Here is a 21,590-nt window from a genome sequence, read left to right on the forward strand (position 1 = left end):
TTCCTGCTTAGGCTCTGTGAGAAAGGATGCCTGCTGTCCTGACCACTGTTCTTAAAATGTAACTGAGCTGGGACTTCCCTGGTGGCTCAGTGGTTAAGAATCCACCTGTCAATGCAGGGGACACGGGTTCGAGCCCTGGTCCGGGAAGATCCCACATGCCGCGGAGCAACTAAGCCCATGTGCCACAACTACTGAGCCTGTGCTCTAGAGCCCGCGAGCCACAACTACTGAGCCCATAGGCTGCAACTACTGAAGTCTGCGTGCGCCTACAGCCCGTGCTCCGCAACAAGAGAAGCCACTGCAGTGAGCAACCCCCTCGCCGCAAGTAGAGAAAGCCCGCGCTCAGCAATGAAGCCCCAACGCAGCCAAAAATAAAAATAAATTTATATATATATGACTGAGCTGAAGTGTCTGAAATAGAAATAAAATGGTTGAGAGGAGGAGGGAGTCTTAAGAAACAGGATTAAAGGAAAGAGAAAGGGTCCTTCACTCAGAAAGATGATGGTTACCTGAAATAGAAATAGTGCGGATACAACGAGCATGTATGTCCCCCCAAACTGAAAATAGAACTACATCACTTAGATGACTGAAAACAGATCGGAGGTAAGTAAGAATATTTCTCTAGGCAGGATGCTGATCTATAGAAACAACCTCCTTGGGCCAGTAGCCGACTCTCATTACTGACAATGGTCATGTTCCACAGTCACTATGAATGTGAACTAGTGAATGTTCATTGCTCCTGAGGGAAACACAGGGCGAGGGTTCTGGCAGCCTTTGGTAACAACATCTTCACCATCTCCTCAATACTTACATAACCTTGTCTTACATATGTTTCTACTTAACCTTATTTAATCGCTGTTGTAAATTCATTAACATTGGCCTCACAGCCAGCAGCACTATAACACATACCTGAACCAAGCTTACTCACCCACACACATATTTTCTCCGTAAGACACATGACAGTCTTCCTCAGCTTAGGAACACCAAGACAGCACTTCAGCCCTCTTTAGGGGCCATTTTAAACTGCAAAATCACCCCCCAAAAAATACAAAAATGTGGCAAGCGAGGCACTAAGTAGACCACAAAGAGGGCATCTGTTCCATAGTATGAAAACAGGAACATATTGTTTTCACCCCAGCTGGGAATATGCATGTCAGATGACAAAAAAACTTAAGAGACTATGTGCACACCCACAGAGGACCATGAAAGAGCCCCAAGTATTGATTTTTAGAATTACAAATAAATTTTAGCAAGTAGGCGAATTCCAAACACAAAATCTACAAATATCCAGGATTAACTGTACATAAATTCTTCTACGACAGATCTACAATAAAGGATAAAGGGAAATTAGGGTGTTTGCAGGGAGTCAACTCATCTTAGAAGCTGAAACAAAGAATGACAAATCTCTCCTGCAAACAAACGATCCTTTGGGTAACACTAAAGAGAGTGATGATTTCAGCCACAATAAGAAATCTGCTCAAACTAATTAGATTCTGCAAGTCAGTCTGCACTGGGTACACAAGCAGAAGAGGACACTCAGTGAATTCAACGACTATCTGCTCTGGCTTCACCTGGCGCTCAGAGCAAACCAACCCATCATCAGGACCCACCACGGGGAACGGCCACAGCTCTACAGACTGCACACCAAGTCAGGAAACCTACAGTCCACCGGGCTATGAAGGTGCCTCTTAAGGAAAAATGTCTGTGCCCTGTGCATTTTATAATACAGAAAACCTCTGTGCCACATGACAAGATCAACCTGCTTAGAGAGATGATCATGCTGTCTGCCCCAGGTCAGAACACCTGTAACATTCAGGCACGAAGACAAGGTCAGGATTGGAAATCGGGAGATACATTCTCACTACTGACTGGGGTTGGGGATCAACAGCTGTCTTCAATCCAGGCTCTCAGCTTGCTTGAAGTTACCATCTTCCCCCAGCCCGGGCCCACCTCCCATGCTCTGAGCTGGGGAAGTTATTACCCTTTGAGATTTGAAGCCGGATGAGCTCTCCTCCTTCTCTGTCCCAACCAAGAACAAAGAAAGATAGGAATTGAGACACTGGTCTCCCTGTAAAAATGACAGCAACTCATGCTGGGAATATCACCAGGGACTGGGGGTGATTTTCTAAAATGAGCGAATATAATGTTTCAAGCACTATTCCTTTGGGGAACCTGTGTTTGTAATGCCAGTCTGCTGACTTTACACAAAACAGAGCCCGTGTTCCACAATCCCTTTATTTGGTCAGAAGTTCGAAAAAATGCCCTAGAGATTTCAGGAACCTGAAGAGGCCATCATGAGCTGTGTCAACAAACCAACAACTGGAGCCACTGATCCAAACAAAATGTCGCAGGTCATAAAAACTTCTCATTTAGTCCTCAGGTTAAACAGAAAAATCAATGATCAGGCGTGAATGTAAAATGATGTAGCCGCAGTGGAACAGAGTATGGAAGTTCCTCAAAATACTAAACATAAAATTAGCATATAATACAGCAATTCAACTTCCTGGGGATGTACTCAAAAGAACTGAAAGCACAGACTTGAATAAATATTTGAACACCCATGCTCACAGCAGCATTATTCACAATAGCCAAAAGGTAGAAACAACCCAAGTGTCCATTGACAGATGAAGGGATACACAAAACCTATAATGGAGTATTATTCAGCCTTAAAAAGGAATTAAATGCTGGCACCTGCTACAACATGGATGAACCTTGAAGACACTGTGCTACATGACATAAGCCAGACACAAAATGACAAACACTGTATAATTCCACTTCTGTGAGGCACCTAGAGCAGTCAAATTCATAGAGAGAAGTAGAATGGTGACGGCTGAGGGGAGAGGGGGTGGGGAGTTAGTGTTTAATGGGTGCAGAGGTTCGGTTTGGGAAGATGAAAAAGTCCTGGAGACGAATAGCGATGATGGCTGCACAACAATGTGAATGTGCCTAATGTCACTAAACAGTGCACTTAAAAAGAGTTAAAATGGACAATTTGATGTTGTGTATATTTTATGACAATTTTTTTAAAAAGCAGTGATCAAAAGTAATTTTACCAAAGCAGTTGAAAGGTAGATAAAAGACAAGTCATTCTTATATATGATACATCCCACAAGATCATTCAAAGTTACAACTGTGACTTAGCGACCATTCCATTTCTAACACCCAAACTGATTTCTCCCCAGGACCAGGGATTAGTGGTGGGGAGGGGGTCGGGTTGGCGGGGGGGAGGCGTAAGCATAAACCCCAAAGATCAGAGGGGCTTTTCAGAGCTGCTCTGCAGCACCAGCTTTTCCCCTAAGGAACTAGCCCACCTGTAACCTGCTAAGAAGTGTCATATTTCTACTCCTGAAAAGGATCCTAGATGTAAGGCTGTGCATGAGGAAACTGGTCTTTCCCACGTTTCTGGAATTTCAGGTCACGTCTATGGTATAATCCCAACAATAGCTGACTTCGTAAAGAACAATTCTCTTACCCTAATCGAGCCAGCAAATTAATGGCTTTGGGACATGTTTACATTCATCTAAGCAAATGTGCCAGATTATATCAGATTTCCCAATGGCACAACGTTTCCAAGTGTTAGTGGGAAGAGGAAGAAAAACAGGTGGACGGACAATGGCTCACCTGTGCAGCAAAGAGCGGTCTGCTTGACTGAACCATCAGACCTAATGAAAAGTTTTCACAGTGCACTTCTGGTGAAATTTCCTATTTATTTATGGGAGCTAAGCATGATCTGGAAAGACAAGCATCTAGCTAATTTGTGGGAATCTGAGTATCCATCTCCTAAATAGTAGACGGTGCCACGGAATAACAAAGATGATGATGAACGACAAGGAAGACCCCCTGACTAGAGTGTACGGGCACCACTGCCATTTCCATGTCACCCAGGAGGAAACCGGCTCAGATGCTGTAGCCAAACACAGACAGTGAGATGCCAGGTCCCTGGGTCCAGAGACCCCCGAGATTCACAAGACTCTGCTCAAGAAAAGATGATGACACATCTTCCATTTTGCCAAGAAAAGTACTCCCAAGAAACAGAAGGTCGAAATAAGTAGCAACTAGGTAAAAGAAGTGAAAATTTTAAATTGTTTGGTTTTGGCTTTCAAGGACGATTTTAATTGTTTTTTAATAAAAATTGTATACATTTAAGGTGTATAACATGTTGCTTTGACATAAATATACAGTGGGAAATAATTACTGTAGTAAAACCACTTAACATGTCCATTATGTACTTGTCCTTTGTGTGTGTATCTGCTATGTCAGTAAATTTCAAGTACACAATACAGTCAAATGAAAATTCTTAAAAAAGTAAATAGGTAAAAGAGATATCCAGGATAAAGTTTATGAAGAACCTTCAGCTCTTGACACTGGTGTATCGGTGGCAATTCCTTTGTAAAAACACCTGAAATCCTTACTCTTTTTATACTAGTTAAGACCAGGGTAATCTATGGAATAATTCTATGGGCATTTCTCAATACAAAAGCACTGAAAACATCAAACCAGGTCTTATTAAAACTGCTATAATACATACTAAAGAAAAAAGGGAAATGTAGTAAGAAAAAGACTTTGAATGAACGGTAACAAATTCTCCCCAAAATTACTAAAAACAATGAAAATTTTCAAGTTTTATCCCAAACACCTATTTTCTTTAATAATGTCATGAACAATCACAACTCTACAACACAATGAGTGAGTCTATATGTAGCATGGACTCCATTTACATTTTTCTTTAGTTAACATAATTATAATGAATATGATTAGACGGGTCACTTAAAAATACAAACATTTCCTTTCTCAAATACATTCTTTTCTCCTAGATTTAATTTTATAGATCCAATCACTGAAGCTTACTATTAAATACAACTCTGTGTTAATAAAGGTTTTCATGAACAACAACTGAGTCTCCATAAATACCACTATGAGATTTAGGCATGAAAACAGTAAAAATCAACTAGATAACTCTGATGCTTATAGACTTCATTACAAATTTACTGCATATGATGCAGTGGAGTGTGAATGAAAGTTATCAAAAGCAGCCCTGACCTGATCTCAACAGAAATCTCTTCATTATATTTTTGTAAGGTTTGCTTAAACAACAAAATTGGCTTGATGCAAATAGCAAGCCTCTGTAGTATGGTGTAAATGAGTACAGTCATCAAAAAAAAATTTTTTTCCCTGGGTACAATGTGTTTTTCTTACTTTTTTGCTGAAGTATACTTGATGTGCAATATTATATAAGTTACACGTGTACGATGTAGTGTTTCACAGTTCTTACTAGTTATAAAATTTTTACTTTACAGAACACTTTCCCAAATACTTCAGGAAAGGTACACACTTTGGTTCCGCATGACACTTACCTTGCGGTAAATCATATGGCACATGGCTACTCTTAACCTCATCCCCGCACACTGCACATGATAGAAGTATAAGTGGTGCAGAATGGCCAAAACGAGCGTGCAGGCACTCAGCACTCCGGCATAGCCGTAGGCTTCGTACAAAGCAGCAGAATCAGTGGGATTGTAGTTTTCAAAATAACCAATAATTTTCCCCAAAATTATGGGCTGAACTACTCTGGTGCTTTCCTAAAAGGAAAGAAAAAAAGCCGTAATTAGAAATACAAGCCAAACCAGTTTTTCGTAACACAAGCTTTACTTTTATTATTACTTGTTAAAAAGGCATTTTGACAAAATGCAACATTCATGGTTAACCTAAGAGGAAAATCCACTATCTTCTATAACACAAGCAGACAACAGTTTTAACCTTAAGCAAAAATTTTACAAAGACAATAAAGCCTTAGTACATTGCGCTTCGTACACTGTGGATGCTCAATAAATATTACAACCGGTGCTTTAGAAAGCATTTGGCAAACTACCAAGTAAGTCTTAGCCGAAGATAAGCTGAAGAAGGGTAAGAAATCTGCTTCCCTATGAACAAGCCCTGCTGGCAGCCTGCCCCGGCCCCCTGTACTCTCGACGTCCCAGCCCAGCAGAAAGTCAAGATGGTTCATGTAGAGGAGACATGCTCTTGCAATCATCTTCTGTTTTAAGAGCCTTTATGAAATGAGACAGTGGCATAAACACATCCACTCTTTCCCAACCCAGACTCCACATGTCCAAAGATCAAGAGAATGGAGCCCAGCTTCTGCGGGAGCATCACAAAGGAACAAAGCTTGGGAGGTTCGCAGGCTCTCAGCCCCAGGGGGCGCTGTGTGAATATGTCTCTACCCACTAGAAGCTGGGATGTTCCGTGGAGTCAAAAATTAAACAGGACAGAAGCCAAGCTAAAAAATGATGTCATCCGTGGTTCTCCATCTGCCATACACTGCAGCTGCTGGTCTGGAAGAAATGTTACCAGTCATCTGTTCCCCAAGGCAAAAATTAAAATCCTAAACCAATGAGTTCGGAGGCATTGATGCTTACCTCCTGAGAAAGACTTAGTGAAAGCCATTTTCTTTCCCAAAACTAAAGGCACAACAGCAACACGTGCCCACCCTGCCAAATGGCCGCTCCACCCCATAACCTGCTTCCTCCCTCTCCTCACCCCTCCAAAGTTACCCTTCTCCCCTGTCAGGGAAAACCAAACACTCAACACAAATCCAAGTCACCAAAAGTAAACACCTCCGCCCTCCACATCCTTTCCTCCACAGACTTCTCAAAAGACAAAGTGCCAGAAGTTTGGAAATCTTTCTGGAACTCGGCCTTTCCTGTTAGGCCATCCCTCCTTACTGACACGTACACGGTAAACAAATGACAGGTTGAATTTGATAGTTCTCTTCTGTCTGAAGCTGAAGAACCCACACACAAGGGGAAGGGATGGAGAATCCAAAACTCCAGACGCGAAACAAAACTAGCATGCATTTTGTGCTCAACCAACTAGTACCCAATCAGGATATTCACAGAAAGCTGTGCCCGTCCCTCAAATCGGTGTGACGTCAAACCCCGACCCTCCGGTCTTGCTCTACACACGTGTTCACAGGCTGCACCAACTGCCTCGCCTTCCATGAGGTCACGGAACGTGTCATCTACTACAGACAAGTAAGGTAACACTGTTTAGTTGAACAATCATGATGAGTAAGGTCAGCAGATCAGAACAAGATAATCAGTTCTCAAGGACACAAGGGCTCACCGTTACATTTTCAGCACGCCCCTTCATTCACTCCTAGAGGCATTAAGAGCTCATGGAAGAGCCCCTCATACAGTAGATGGAAAAACACAGTTTAGAATTTACTGAGGTGGAAATCTGGAGGCTTACACAGAGAAGCAAGAAGGTCAAACTGTGCACACGGGCAGTCCCAGCCCGCGTACGGCCAAGGGCAGCCCAGTGCTGCAACCTACAAACCTGGGGCTCCCCACCAGAAGCCCAGTGGTAACACTTGCCGTCCCAAACTTTCCAAAAACTTATAATTATCTTTGGGAATCACTGTTCCCTGTTACTCAATTCTCCGTTTGAGCCTAACGTCGGAAACCCACCAAAGAGAATACCGACAGATGCAACAAATTCAGCAAAAAAGAGTACAAAATAAAGGCAGGTCACTACTGCCTAAGCATCATGATTTTTTCACTGAGACCGACTTTAACAACTCAGTTGAGCAAACAGTCTCATTAAGGAGTAATGCCAGGGGCTTCCCTGGTGGTCCAGTGGTAAAGAATCCACCTTACAATGCAGGGGACACAGGTTCAATCCCTGGTCAGGGAACAAAGATCCCACATGCCGTGGGGCAACTAAGCCCACGTGCCACAACTACTGAGCTCGTGCACCTCAACTAGAGGCCGTGTGCTCTGGAACCCGCACGCCACGACTACAAAGCCCAGGCACCCTGGAGCCTGTGCTCCACAACTAGAGGAAACCCGTACGCCACAACTAGAGAGAAGCCCACACACCACAACGAAGATCCCATGTGCCGCAACTAAGACCCGATGCAGCAAAAAAATTAAATGAATTAAATAAATAAATAAATAATCTTTAAAAAAATAAAAAGAGTAATGCCAGTCCATGGCCCAAAGCTTCTAAACTGCCGTCTGTTCCTGAGCCTAACCCTCAACTAGTGAGAAATAAAACAACCGAAAAAATATTCATTATCAAACCTGAAACTAACCAAATGAAAACTTTCTGGATAAACAGGAACAAGGTCAAAAATTGCTCCAATAAACCCTTCATCTTTGGCACCAACTTATGACCCAGTGAATATTCTTTCCACAAACCAACTGAGAATGTACTTCTTATTCCTTCACAAGAATTCTTCACAACTGCAAAACCATAAAGGATTTTTAAAACAACCCAATATAACACGACAAAGCCCCACTGTTCGACGTTTCACAAGAGTCTCTCAAGGAAATATTTCTGGGGGGAGTCCTTCATATTCAGCCTCCTGAAAGCACCTCACATTTAACCCCACCTCTTACTTCTTAGGGGTATTTCTTACACAGTTGATGGTAGAACTTCCCCAGTAGGTACAGTTTCTCCTCCATGTTTCCCCATGTTCTTTCTTTCTCTTTCTTCCTTCCTTCCTTCTTCTTTCTTTCTTTCTTTACTTACTTGCTTACTTATTTATTTATTTATTTTATTTGGCTGCACTGGGTCTTAGCTGTGGCATGAGGGATCTAGTTCCCTGACCAGGGATCGAACCCGGGCCCCCCGCACTGGGGGCACGGAGCCTTAACCACTGGACCAGCAGAGAAGTCCCTCCCCCATGTACTTTAAATATTTCTTGCCCAACTCCGTCACCTCTGAGTCATGAGGGGAAAAAAATAATACAGGAAATAGAAACCATCTAACACACAAAGAAACAAATGAGTGAGCTTGTGGGAAAATGAATAGGCAGTTAATTTTTAGAAACTGGGGAAGAAGTGACAAAGTTAGAGTTGAGAAAGATACAGAGGCTAAGGAGGAAAAGCAGTGGGTATGGAGAAATAATAACCGTCAGGATTCTACATCCGTCTTCACTCCTCTTTTCCACAGTGATCTTCATCGTGACTGCATCACCTCGAGGAGTTAAGAGCACTCACAGGCCTGAGGCCCAGCCTCCAGGAACTGGTTTAGGTTCAACAGATTAGGGATGGAACCTTAAATTCCCTCTCCCTGGAAGATTCTGGATGCAGAAACTAACCTCATGTAAACATCTGCTATTTTCCTCTCCTGCATCATCATGGCATCTGAGTCTGGAGGGCCTACAGACCTGCTCTGAATGACTTACAAGTACCACAAAGGGTTTTAATCAGAATTCCATGAGACATATCGTACGTCCAAGAAAAACGTATATGAACACAAGTCCTGAGGTTCCAGCTAAACGGGGGGAGGGGGGAGCCTTATGAGAGGTTACTAGGAAAAGCAGAGTAAACAAGTTAAGAAAGGTAGAGTTGGATTCCTTATGCAAACCCAATCTTCATTGACAAGACTCTTTTGTGATTTAGAGCCAACCTTCTCTTCCAGGTACAGAGAAGGAGAAGCCCTTACAAATGGAGTTATCAATGTAAATGTCCCTGTGTCTATTTCTCAAAAAAAAGTCAGCTCAAAATAATCTTTACTCCAGAAAGTCATATTCTAGGGTGGTGCATTCTGCTACCTTTCAACACTATTCTGTTTTTGTATTTTTGAAACGTTCTTTAAAATCTTCAGCCGGGGGGAAAAAAACCAAAAAAACCAAAAAACCACACTGCAGGAAGCTGCTGAAAGAGGAGCACAGAGCTGTTATCAGAAAAAAAAGTTGTTCTCATAAAGTCTTGGCTCCGCGAGCCTGCACTGGAAGCTGTGGCAGGAGAGGAAGCCTCAGGACAGAATGCAAAGAACACTGGCCTAGGAATCAGAATGCTGCGCTTCAGAACCCAGGGCTGCCACCTGCCAGTCACATGACCCCCTAAGCCCATCATGTGCCCTCCTGCACCTCCAGGGCCTTGTCTGTGGAAATACTTGCCTTGTCGACCTCAGAGGAATCCTGGGACAGCTAAATGCAATACAACAAACAGCTCAAAGTGCTCTGAAACCAGCGTAAAAACAAGTGTAAGCTATGATCACTTTATTATCCAGAAGTTCTGGGAAGAGACCTCTTCTATTCTGAATGGCAGAGGCTGGTTTCACAAAGGGCTTGGAAAACTCATTGCTTCTTACAGGCGATCATAGCAGAACAAGCACTCTTGAGGAGTCATTCACAAAAGCCAACTTTTCTGGAAAGTAATAAAAAGTTTCGGTTCTAAGCAGATTTTTAAAATTTGAACCATGATAAATGCAGTCTTGTCAAAATGAGTCACCTACTTGCCTGACTTCTTAAAAAACGACAGGTTGAGAAGGGTGGGGGGATGAGTGAAATACGTGAAGGAGATTAAAAGGTACAGTCTTACAGTTATAATATAAATAAGGCAAGAGAACGTAATGTAGAGCACAGGAAATATAGTCAATAATATTGGAAAACTTTCTATGGTGACAGAGGGTAACTAGACTTATGGGGGTGATCATTCTGTAATGTATAGAAATATTTAATCACTACGTTGTATACCTGAAACTAATATAATATTGTAAGTCAATCATGCTCCAATTTTTTAAAAACTTTTAATTGTTATAATAAAAACTTACATATGTTTAAAAAAAAGGAAAGAAAATGGATTGAAAAGCATCACCCTCATTTATGACTCAAGGTCATCACTATGGGTATTACTGATATCTAATGGCTAATGTATACACTCAAGAAGCAGCAGGGTGCACACAGCGGGTCTGCTCTGCAGGTCCCCCATATCCTTTGCTCAATGCTCCCTCTACCTCTCCCTTGCTGTGTGGCCCTCAGTGGTTGCTCAGGGCCCACAGTATCTTTACCACCAGTAGCCACTCCTCAAGTCTTCTGGGTTGAGTGGAAGTGAGAGACACGTGGAAGAAAGTGTTGGGAAATAAATGCAAAGGCCAGTACAGCTCTCAGGGAACCAGAGGATTCTGCTTGCTTCCAATCCATCAGATGAGTTCCAAAGTAAGTTTAAACAAACATGTGCCTTCCTACAGGCTCCACCTGGACCAGAGACAATCAGCAAAAGTGGTCTCAGAAAAAGGCCAAAGGAGGCCTTTCTAAGGGTAAGGTGGGGGACATTTCTAAGGGTCCCGGGAAGCATACATAACCCCCCAGGCCACTCCTCCCCTCTCAGGGGAAGGGACTGGGCGAACCCACACTTGCTCTTTGAGGTCACCCCACTTATACACCAGCAAGCAGGCAGAGACCTCATCTCTCAGGGAGAAGGCCCCTGATGACCTGGGGAGGCAGCTTCTGTGTCTCTGGCCCAGGCAGAGGCTTCAGGCTCCTCCTCTCCAACCTGAGGGCACTGGGCAGGCAGAGACCTGTCCTCCCCACCTGCAGTCCCTGTGAAGGTACACACAGGAGCCAGGCGTGCTGGGAACTCACTGGTTGTTCTGTTCTAGTTAGGGGTGGCCTGCAAGCGACCCATGTTCAACATCAGTCTGGTACTTGTTTCTCCAAGCATTACGATCACTCCTCAATTATCAGAGGACAGAGGTTTTCATACTTCAAAATCCTAATCCCGAAAGCCTCGCCCTGGACTGGAATCACCTGCCTCTTCCCACTGGTGCTGTCAGTAGGGCCGGGGAGGCCCCACCTGCACTGTGGGTGGTCACAGCACACTCCACGGGAATCACGGATGATCCACGAGGCATTCTGTGCACCAGAGGAATTAAAAGAGGGCTGGAGGTCACAAAGGAAACATCTGCGTTTTAGAGAATCCTGGACGGAGTACTGAGTATACATCTTCCACTATCTAAAATACGAAAACCAGGGACTTCCCTGGTGGCGCAGTGGTTAAGACTCTGCGTTCCCCATGCAGGGGGCCCAGGTTCGATCTCTGGCCACGGAACTAGATCCCACATGCATGCCCCAAAAAAGAGTTTGCATGCCAGTGGTTAAGAATCCACCTGCCAGTGCAGGGGACTCGGGTTCAAGCCCTGGCCTGGGAAGATCCCCACAGGCCGCGGAGCAACTCAGCCCGTGCACCACAACTACTGAGCCTGCGCTCTACAGCCCGCGAGCCACAACTACTGAGTCCATGTGCCACAACTACTGAAGCCCAAGCACCTAAAGGCTGTGCTCCGCAAGAAAAGCCATGACACTGAGAGGCCCCCGCTCTCCACAACTAGAGAAAGCCTGCATGCAGCAATGAAGACCCAATGCAACCATAAATAAATAAATAAATAAATAAATTTGTTGGGCTGTGGGGGGAAGAGTTCGCATGCCACAACTAAGGAGCCCACCTGCCACAACCAAATACATACATAAATAAATATTTTTTAAATAAAATAAAATACAAAGACCAGCAAGCAGCATAGATGATCACAAAATGGGAAGTTGCTTCATAATATCAATTATTTAAGTAACATTTATTGCATCTAACTCAGTAGTTTTAATCACTGAGAACCCAAAACAGCACCTGAAAATGAGTTTTAAAATGTAACAGATCCTTATTAGGTTTGTCATAAGGAATGATTTTTAACTTCTCCAAAACAGCAGTATGTCAAAAGGCAAGTCTAGGAAAACAGGAGTATGTGTGTTGGATTTCAGGCTTCTTTTGACTGCCAATAATATTCGATGTTTACTTCTCCTTGAGCTTTAATGGCCCTCAACTCCCTGAACTCCACTGCATCAGAACTAAGAGTTCTGCAAGGTATCATCCTAAGGACACAAATTTAGAATGAGCACCGTACGCCAGTCACAACACTCACCTAGGGAACAGAGACCACTGTCTAGTTTCCTACTGTAAACCACCATGAGTTCTACCACTTCTTATCCTAACCAGTCCAGCTGGTCCTGCCCAGCTATCACCCTAAGACCTCAGGCCCGGGGCACACCTGTGTGTGGGAAAGTGTATTCAGACAACAGAACAGGAGAACTGCTCCAGACCCCAGTAACTGACCTGGGATTCTCATTCTAGCTGAGCAAATGCAACCTCATATTCCCAGGGATGCAAGTTCTCAGCGAGCTCTCAGCAAGCAACTGGGCACTCTTACTAAAAAACAACACGGAAGGGCTTCCCTGGTGGCGCAGTGGTTGAGAGTCTGCCTGTCGATGCAGGGGACGCGGGTTCGTGCCCCGGTCCGGGAAGATCCCACATGCCGCAGAGCGGCTGGGCCCATGAGCCATGGCCCCTAAGCCTGCGCGTCCGGAGCCTGCACTCCGCAGCAGGAGAGGCCACAACAGTGAGAGGCCCGCGTACCGCAAAAAAAAAAAAAAAAAAAAAAAAAAAAAACCACGGAAGATTCCACCTGTGCCCAGGTTATCAATGTCCCACCGTAGCCACCATCCAAGACCTACTACCTTCCCCCTGGTCCATCTCAGGGAGCCCATCTGGAATGGTTTCGTAAGAGTGTGGATGGATGTTTACAACTTGAGTCACCGGAACAGTCACAACCTCATCCACTTACAGCCGGTAACGAGTGGAAGGTGGTTTCCTAAAGGGCCTCTCCTGGTCCATGTAAATACAGCATGACACTGCGGCCAGTGTCAAAGCCCTAGTAACTTCTTCACCCGGGAGACGTGGTCACCTTGACTCTGCCCTCATTTACGTTCCCGTCTGGCTTCCTGCTCCAGGAAGTCCTTAGCATCCTATTTATTATCCTTAAACCAAGTTCAGGATGCATGAGCCTGAGACCACGAAAACAAAGCTCTCAAGACAAGCCCTCCTGACCCTGGACAAGCTCCGTCATTGAGACGGACATTCTCGTAAGTCAGAGCGTCCGAGATGGAACCTCAGTCCGTCCTTTATGCTTCGTGTGACCACAGGCACACTGTGTAACTGCTGAGCGCTCAGTATCTCCTTCTCTAAAATGGGGGTAACATAATACCTATGACTTTGTTGACTCAGCCAAAGAAATACTACTAATGTCACATATAAAGCGCTTACAGCAGTTCTGACGCACAGTATCTTTCAAGAACTCGGTGTTTTTATTACCACAGTAAGAGTACTGCAGCCACCAGCACGAGTGCCACCGAGTAGGAGCCCCTGTCACCGCCACGAGTACCCCTCGTACTACTGCTGAGATGAGCCCGCACGTGTGCCAGGCCCTCTACGTCCCCCCTTTTCTGCCATGACGGCTCAACAACCAACCTCCTGAAAGAGGGGCCACTGCTCTACCGGTTGCACCTTATGCAGCCCCCAGGCCTGGTTTTCCTGGACCCCTCGCAGGAAGTATTACCGGGGCTGGACAACTTTGGAATCAAAGCACCCAGCACCCCAGTGCGGCCGATTCCCTCTCAGGAAGAACCCCAGTTCCTGTGGCCTCTCCCTCTGTGTCTGCTTCTCCCATAAGCTGCCATAGCAAAGACCTGGAGCTCATATTAGGATGGGATCCATCTAAAGTTTAGTGACCCCACCCAAGGAACCAACAGTGCAGGACCAGCATGAAAAACCTGCAGCTCGGTTCAAACCCAGCCACACGGGCCACGTTTTGAGACCCGCATGCCTTCACCTTCTTCAGCATCTGGTACCAAAGAGAAACCAGAGGACCAGGGACAGCAGAGAAAGACCTGCTTCAGGATACGATCCAACACTAAACCCTGAGGCCGCTCATCTCTGCTCACCCCAAACCAGGCACCTGGCATGAGCTGCAGGCACACCCCGAAGCCCCAAGGTTTCCAGACAAGCAGAATTCATGAGCGCTTGCTCTGTGAGGTCAGGAAATCTTACACACACACAGTCCGCACCAGCTTGCCGCCTGTATTTCAAACAGAGACTCACTGTGACTATGCGGAAACACCATCACTGGGACAGCTGTACACAGGTCAAAGAAGGGCTGGAACAGACTGAGGGGCTCCTGCACCCTCTCCAACCCCTGAGGAAATTGCATGGGTTTGCATCTCCACCCTGCCCTGCACAGGCCACGGCAGTTATCTAGGTGGTCAGTGTTCTCTCAAAGATGGAACACAGCCCCATATGATGTCCCCACCCTCTGGCACAATGGCCAAGCCACCTTTGTGATCAACGAGAACTCAATCTCCCAGGACCATCCAGTCACCTGTGAGGTGACAGAATTCTCTGGTTTCTCCAGTTGTGTGGGGCAGACTTCACCTACCCAGCTGCCCACTGCCCGCAGTGCCCTTCAGGACAACAAAGCCTTTTAAACAAGAGCCACACAATGAAAAAATGGGTGGAAGACCTAAATAAACATTCCTCCAAAAAAGACATACAGATGGCCCACAAACACATTTTTAAATGCTCAACATCACTAATTATTACAGAAATACAAGTCAAAACTACAGTGAGATTTATCACCTCACACCAGTCAGAAAAGCCATCATCAAAAAACCTATAAACAATAAATGCTGGAGAGGGTGTGGAGAAAGGGAACCCTCTTGTACTGTTGGTGGGCATGTACATTGGTACAGTCACTATGGAGAACAGTATGGAGGTTCCTCAAAAAACTAAAAATAGGGCTTCTCTGGTGGTGCAGTGGTTGAGAGTCCGCCTGCCGAGGCAGGAGACACAGGTTCGTGCCCTGGTCTGGGAAGATCCCACATGCCACGGAGCGGCTAGGCCCATGAGCCATGGCCACTGAGCCTGCGCGTCCGGAGCCTGTGCTCCGCAACGGGAGAGGCCACAACAGTGAGAGGCCCGCATACCGCAAAAAAAAAAAAAAAAAAAAAACTAAAAATAAAGCTACCATGTGACCCAGCAATCCCACTCCTGGGCATATACCCGCAGAAAACCATAATTACAAAAGATACATGCACCCCAATGTTCATTGCAGCACTATTCACAATAGCCAGGACATAGAAGCAACCTAAGTGTCCGTCGACAGATGAATGGGTAAAGAAGATGTGGCACATATATACAATGGAATATTACTCAGCCATAGAAAGGAACGAAATTGTGCCATTTGCAGAGACGTGGAGAGACCAAGAGACTGTCATACAGAGTGAAGTAAGTCAGAAAGAGAAAAACAAATATCATATAATATTGCGTATATGTGGAATCTAGAAAAATGGTACAGATGAACTTACTTGCAAAGCAGAAATAGAGACACAATGTACAGAACAAACTTATGGACACCAAGGAGGGAACTGGGGGGTGGTGGAGGGGGCGGGGGAGGCAGGATAAATAGGGACCGACATATACACACTACTATGCAAAAAAGAGATAACTAATGAGAACCTACTGTACAGCACAGGGAACTCTACCTAAACGGGAAGGAAATCTAAAAAAGAGGAGATATATGTATACATTAACTGATTCACTTTGCTGTACAGCAGAAATAACACAGCATTGTAAAGAAACTATATTCCAACAAAAATTTAAAAAAAGAGCCACGCCGCCCACCTACAAACCACGTAGCCGACCCATCTCACCCCCAATAAAAACATATTTACGACAACTCGCCGCCTTCTCCACCTAAAACAACATAGCAGCTGCGTCTTCTATCCCTCCTGCTCACACACACTCACAGGCCGGCCCTGTCCCTACGGCAGCCCTAAGGCACCACAGAGAGCACGAGCCACCCAAGTGGATTTGCAGCAGACCTCCAGCAGGCTGCAGCCAGAATAGGTAGGCTGACTGGCACTGTGCCCCCAGGGAGAACTGTCTCACTAGGGGATCTTAACCCAGAACCTTCTGGGTCATGGTGGTCACTGACCTCACAGCTTTCTGCCTTAGGTTTTCCCCTGCACATCCCCCTCCTACACCCTCTGCAAACGCCAGCTACCAAGACTCTGCTTTCAACCAGCAATCCACACCCACAGCCAGGGACAGAAACCAGAACATGTGGTGCACAGAACTCGTGGTGAAGCTGGAGCTCCTTCCCGTGGGGGGGCTTTGGCACTCAGTGCCCGGCCCACTGGAAAGGGCCAGCCCAGCGAAGGGTGTGCTCTTCCGAGCTCTGGGCAGCTCCAATCCAGATGCAGGGCCACAGGTTCTGTTCCGCTGGAAGGGGGAAGGTGAAGATACCTTCTTAGGAAAGCATTTATCAGATGTGACCTGGTCAAGTTAACAATTATTTGTTGAGCGCCTGTAAAATGTCTTATGTTGTTGTGGGCTCAGGTCCAAGCTTACTTTCTCCAAACCACACGGCACATCTTCTTTGAGGTTGCAGAATTTTCTTTTGGTCAAGGATCACTTTCAACAGTCATACTGAGCACCGAGAACACCCTAACATAATATGTCTTGCCTTTTCAGTGCCATCCCTCCACGACACTATGTTTTTAGTCAGCTAAAAGAAAAACAGTAAGCCCCTGGAGGTCTACTCCTGTTAAGGACCTGTCCATTCTAAAGCTAAGTACAACCGCTGGGCTCCATGTTTCCTAGACAAGGTTTATCCTCGGACCTTAAACGACTGGCCTCTCCCCACCCGTCGCATCCATCTCATTGCTGAGGCACACACACCGAAAAGCAATGCGCTGTCCGTAACAGCTTTTACCTCAATTAACGTAAAAATTCCCAAAACTAAATAGGATTTCCAGTAACACTTTATGATTGCTTTCGTTAAAGAAGGCTCCCGTGTATCTTTCTCGGCTCTCAAAACTTCTTGATCCCAGTACCTGCAATGAGAAACACAGCCCAGTGAAGAACAGCCCTGCCACAGGTACAACAGGGGAGGTGGCAGTGTGGAAGACAGGCCTTTCCTACAGGGCACTCTGTGGCTGTCCCATAAATGCTGGTTGACTGCTTGCAGGGCTCCTGAAAGATGAGCGGTGCAGACCTTGAAGGACCAGAAAAACAGGCCCTGAGGGGAACAGTCACAGTCTTGGAAACAAGTTACTTCCAAGCTCTGTTGTATTCACAGCACCGTGAGCAGCTCAAGAGGGCAGACAGCCTCTTCCAGGGACACCACCTCCGGGGACAGAGCTCAGCGTGCAGGGCCTTGGCTGCTGGCTCCCTCCCCTTCCACAAACGCACAGGAAACACAGGAAACACGGGTCCCCCGGCCTCCAAAGTGGGCTAAGCCCGGGGTCAGCCTCAGGCGGGTGAGCGTGCAATGCCATGGGCGGGGAGGCTGCAGAAGAACCCAGAGGAAGGGAAAACCCGCTCCAAACCTCCAGCCACACGTAGAAGCCCTCACCCTCCCTTCCCCTTCCCCGCACTGCCTGCCACTTACCCCTGCAGCTCTTCTCCAAGGTGCTTGGAGCGATCTTCCGGAAGCACTGAGTACATGTCATCTTCTTCTAATCTGCGTTTGTGACCAATTTTAAACAAGGGGTTTAGCCACCTGTTAAAAATTAAAAGGAGACTGACATATATCCAAACTACACATCTGTCTAATTAGAATCCCACATCGACGGCCTTTGTTTTAAAAAAAAAAATTAAAAATTAAAAAAAGAGGTCTACAGAAATAGGTCTACATTTTAAATATATAGAGACATGGGGGAAGAAAGTTAGATGCGTGTTTATACACACACACACTCTCTCTCTCTCTCTCTCTCTAACTCTATACGCTGAGAGGCCCTGGAAGAAGTGACACACTGGTAGCAAGGAGCATTCAAGCCTCCAGATCTCGGTGTTTTGTTTTTTTAACATACACAGTAATAATTTTTTTTATTCTTCTAATGAAAACTTTTAAGGTCAACTCTCAGCAGCTTTCAAATAACACAGTATTATTAACCACAGTCACTATGCTGGACATTACGTCTCCACGACTTATTTCTTTTATAACTGAAGTTTGTGCCTTTTGGTCCCCTTCACCCAGATCTCAGCTTTTTAATATCCTTCGTAAGAGGAACCAGCGCTCCTTGAAGCAATGGCTGATTCCAAGGTTGGTTCAGTGTGTGTCAGCACCTGACAATTAGCTTTTTTCATCGTAAGTGCCTGCCTGACATGCACCCAGCCCTTGACCCCGACAAGGCAGAAGTGCAGGTATGAGCTCACCACGTGCACGTGCTCTCCCTCCCTCCCTCCCTCCCTCCCTCCGTCTCCCTCTCTCTCTGGGGCTGTGTGACCCCAGGTGTGCCTTGTACCCTTCAGGACATGTGAGTGATAAACCTTGCCATTTCAGAACTCCCTCTTGGTTGTTGCTGAGACGTGTCTCGCAATCGTAAGAACCACAAGGGCCGGTCCAGGCACAACATGGGCCCCAAAAGAGGAAATTTCTGTGCGGGCTGCTGTAACTAGACCAGGTCCAGGTGAGTAGAGCCCCAGGCATTCCCAGCAACAGCATCACTATCGACAGGCCAGGATCAACGGCAGAGAAAGTACAAGATGGGCCTGGACATCTTGCACCATAAAATAAGGAAGCTCTAAAGTAATCACAAGGATGTGTGCAAAAGACAGAGAAGCCAGCTTGAAGGGCTCTTGCTAGCCAAATCTGGGATACCTTAGGTATTAAATAAATGTCAGTGAATTATAGCCCATTAAATAACAAAAGAATCCATGACTTTATTGCTTCATGAATAGGAGAGAAGGGAAAGCTGTTGCAGTCTAGAATGCAAACAAATATAGAAGGAACAGTGGAGTCAGAAAATTATCAATGGAAGTTAAACCTAGTGGATGAAAGCTTGACGGGAACCATGATATTTACATAATCTCAAATTACCTCTCTACAAATTACTTATTATTAATGGAAAAAACAGTAACTATACAAAGGACTAAAAAAAAATTATCCAAATCCATTATGCATTATTTAAATGATAATGATTAACATGCAGAGACAGCCCAAAGGTTAACACCATTCTACTCACTTTGCCAGAGTAAGGAAATTTCCAAGGCCAGACAATAATAACCCATGAAAGCAGAGACCACACTTCTTTTTTTTTTTTTTTTTTTTTGGCTGTGTTGGGTTTTCGTTGCTGCGCGCGGGCTCTCTCTAGCTTTGGCTCGCGAGCTCTAGAGCGCAGGCTCAGCAGTTGTGGCACATGGGCTCAGCTGCTCCATGGCACATGGGATCTTCCTGGACCAGGGATCAAACCCGTGTGCCCTGCATTGTCAGGCGGATTCCCAACCACTACGCCACCAGGGAAGCCCCACACTTCTTTTATTGCGTTATTCCTAGCACAGTACAGGTAGAAAGGAAATGCTAAAGAATTCTTTGTTGAATAAATGAATGCCTATGAATTATTAAAGAAGCAATAAGAGAGACTGAGCTTCAGATTTTGCTAACCCTGGTAGCTTGGCACCTCTAAAGCACCCCAGTCCAGGAGTCAGAAGACTGGTTTCTAGTCCCGGCAGTGGTACTGAGGCCCCAGGGCCTCAACTGTCCCCCCAATCTCCTTCTCCACTCCAGTTCAGCATCTCCATGACCCTTAATATCTCTAGGTCTCAATTTCCTTCCAAAGTAAAAGTATAAATCTGTGAGCATCACCACTAAACAGGTTTGAAAAATGTTTTGCCATTTATCCTACACTTCTTCCCTACCGAAAACGCTCGGGGAATTAACACTGGGATTTACCCTGAAAGGCCCCCTTTAAAAGTCTACTTGCACAGGAAAAGATGCTCAACGTCACTCATCGTCAGGGAAATGCAAATGAAAACCACAGTGAGATGCCACCTCACATATATTAGGATGGCTATTATCAGGAAGGGAGGGAGGGAGGGAGGGAGGGAAACGACAAGTGTTGGCAAGGATGTGGAGAAACTGGCACCCCTGCACACTGCCGCTGGAAGTGTAAACCGGTGTAGTCACAAAGGACAGATACTGTATGATTCCACTTCAATGAAGTACTTGGTCAAATTCAGAGAGGAACAAAGGGGCGCTGCGGTTGCCAGGGGCGGGAAGGAAGGAGAGTGGGGAGTTAGCGTTTAACGACACACTAAGGCAGGATGAAAAGAGCTCTGGAAATTGGTCGCACAACAGTGTGCATGTACTTCACACTACTGAACCATGTGCTTAAAAGTGGTCAAGATGGTAAATGTTATTTTATATGCATTTTACCACAATTTTAAAAAATGTAATGATACTTTGCTGCTTTCTGATTGCATGACCTTGAACTAGCCACATGACCTCTCAGTACTGGCCTCCAGCAAATGGGGAGAACACCTGGAGATAATAACACCTCCCTGGGCTGCTGAGCCATCAACTGAAAGGATCAGTGTTGCTCTGAACACTACAGAGTCCCATCAGACAAAGAGCAGAGGTCACCATGACAGCGATCTTGAGTAATCCCATGTGGGCCCCAGCAGAAAACAGATGACGTTGCTCAATTAGGCAAATGTCTTTCCCCATAGCTCTTGATTTAAGGACCCTCACAAACCCCTTCACTTCCCAAATCTGGGTACCATCAAGGCATGAAGGTTTTCATTTCCATCAGATGGCAAGCTGAGCCTTAAGTATGTGTCACCACCTAAACAGACATGGAGACCTGAGTCAACTTGGCACTCTGACTCCCATTTATCACTGACAGCATCGAGACCACTGCCAAATCAGCCATCCCTCAACCCAGTTCCAACCCAAGGGTCGTCCTCGCCACCATGATCCTCTCTCCTTCCCTCCTCTCCCACAAGTCCTCATCCAGCAGCAGCACTTCCCTCCTAACTGTCCCACCAGAGTAAAACAACTCCAGGCAACGACAACTCACATACTATGTGGAATCTCCATGGGCCTTGCGTGCCACGGTGCCTGGCACAGATGTCACTGGAACCCATCCAGCGTGACATCAGAACACCCACACTGCTGATGAACGATCTTGAAACGGG

General features: G+C 45.6%; 1 protein-coding gene across 5 annotated transcripts in view; it reads right to left on the reverse strand.

The window, feature by feature from the left end:
* ABCC4 (ATP binding cassette subfamily C member 4 (PEL blood group)) overlaps nt 1–21,590 on the reverse strand; it is a 211,379-nt gene that overhangs the window by 155,554 nt on the left and 34,235 nt on the right. For 3 of the 5 annotated variants that reach the window (XM_082602459.1, XM_082602461.1, XM_082602457.1), the window contains 3 exons: nt 18,064–18,174; nt 17,386–17,506; nt 5,355–5,579 (listed from right to left, as the gene is read on the reverse strand). In XM_082602459.1, the coding sequence (XP_082458585.1) occupies nt 5,355–5,579; nt 17,386–17,506; nt 18,064–18,174 (457 nt within the window). The remainder of the gene's footprint in view (nt 1–5,354; nt 5,580–17,385; nt 17,507–18,063; nt 18,175–21,590) is intronic. The other 2 variants (XM_082602460.1, XM_082602458.1) reach the window with 1 other exon arrangement.

Source organism: Mesoplodon mirus, assembly GCF_964341445.2.
Source record: "Mesoplodon mirus genome assembly, chromosome: 17".
In the NCBI taxonomy this organism is placed as follows: Eukaryota; Metazoa; Chordata; class Mammalia; order Artiodactyla; family Ziphiidae; genus Mesoplodon; species Mesoplodon mirus.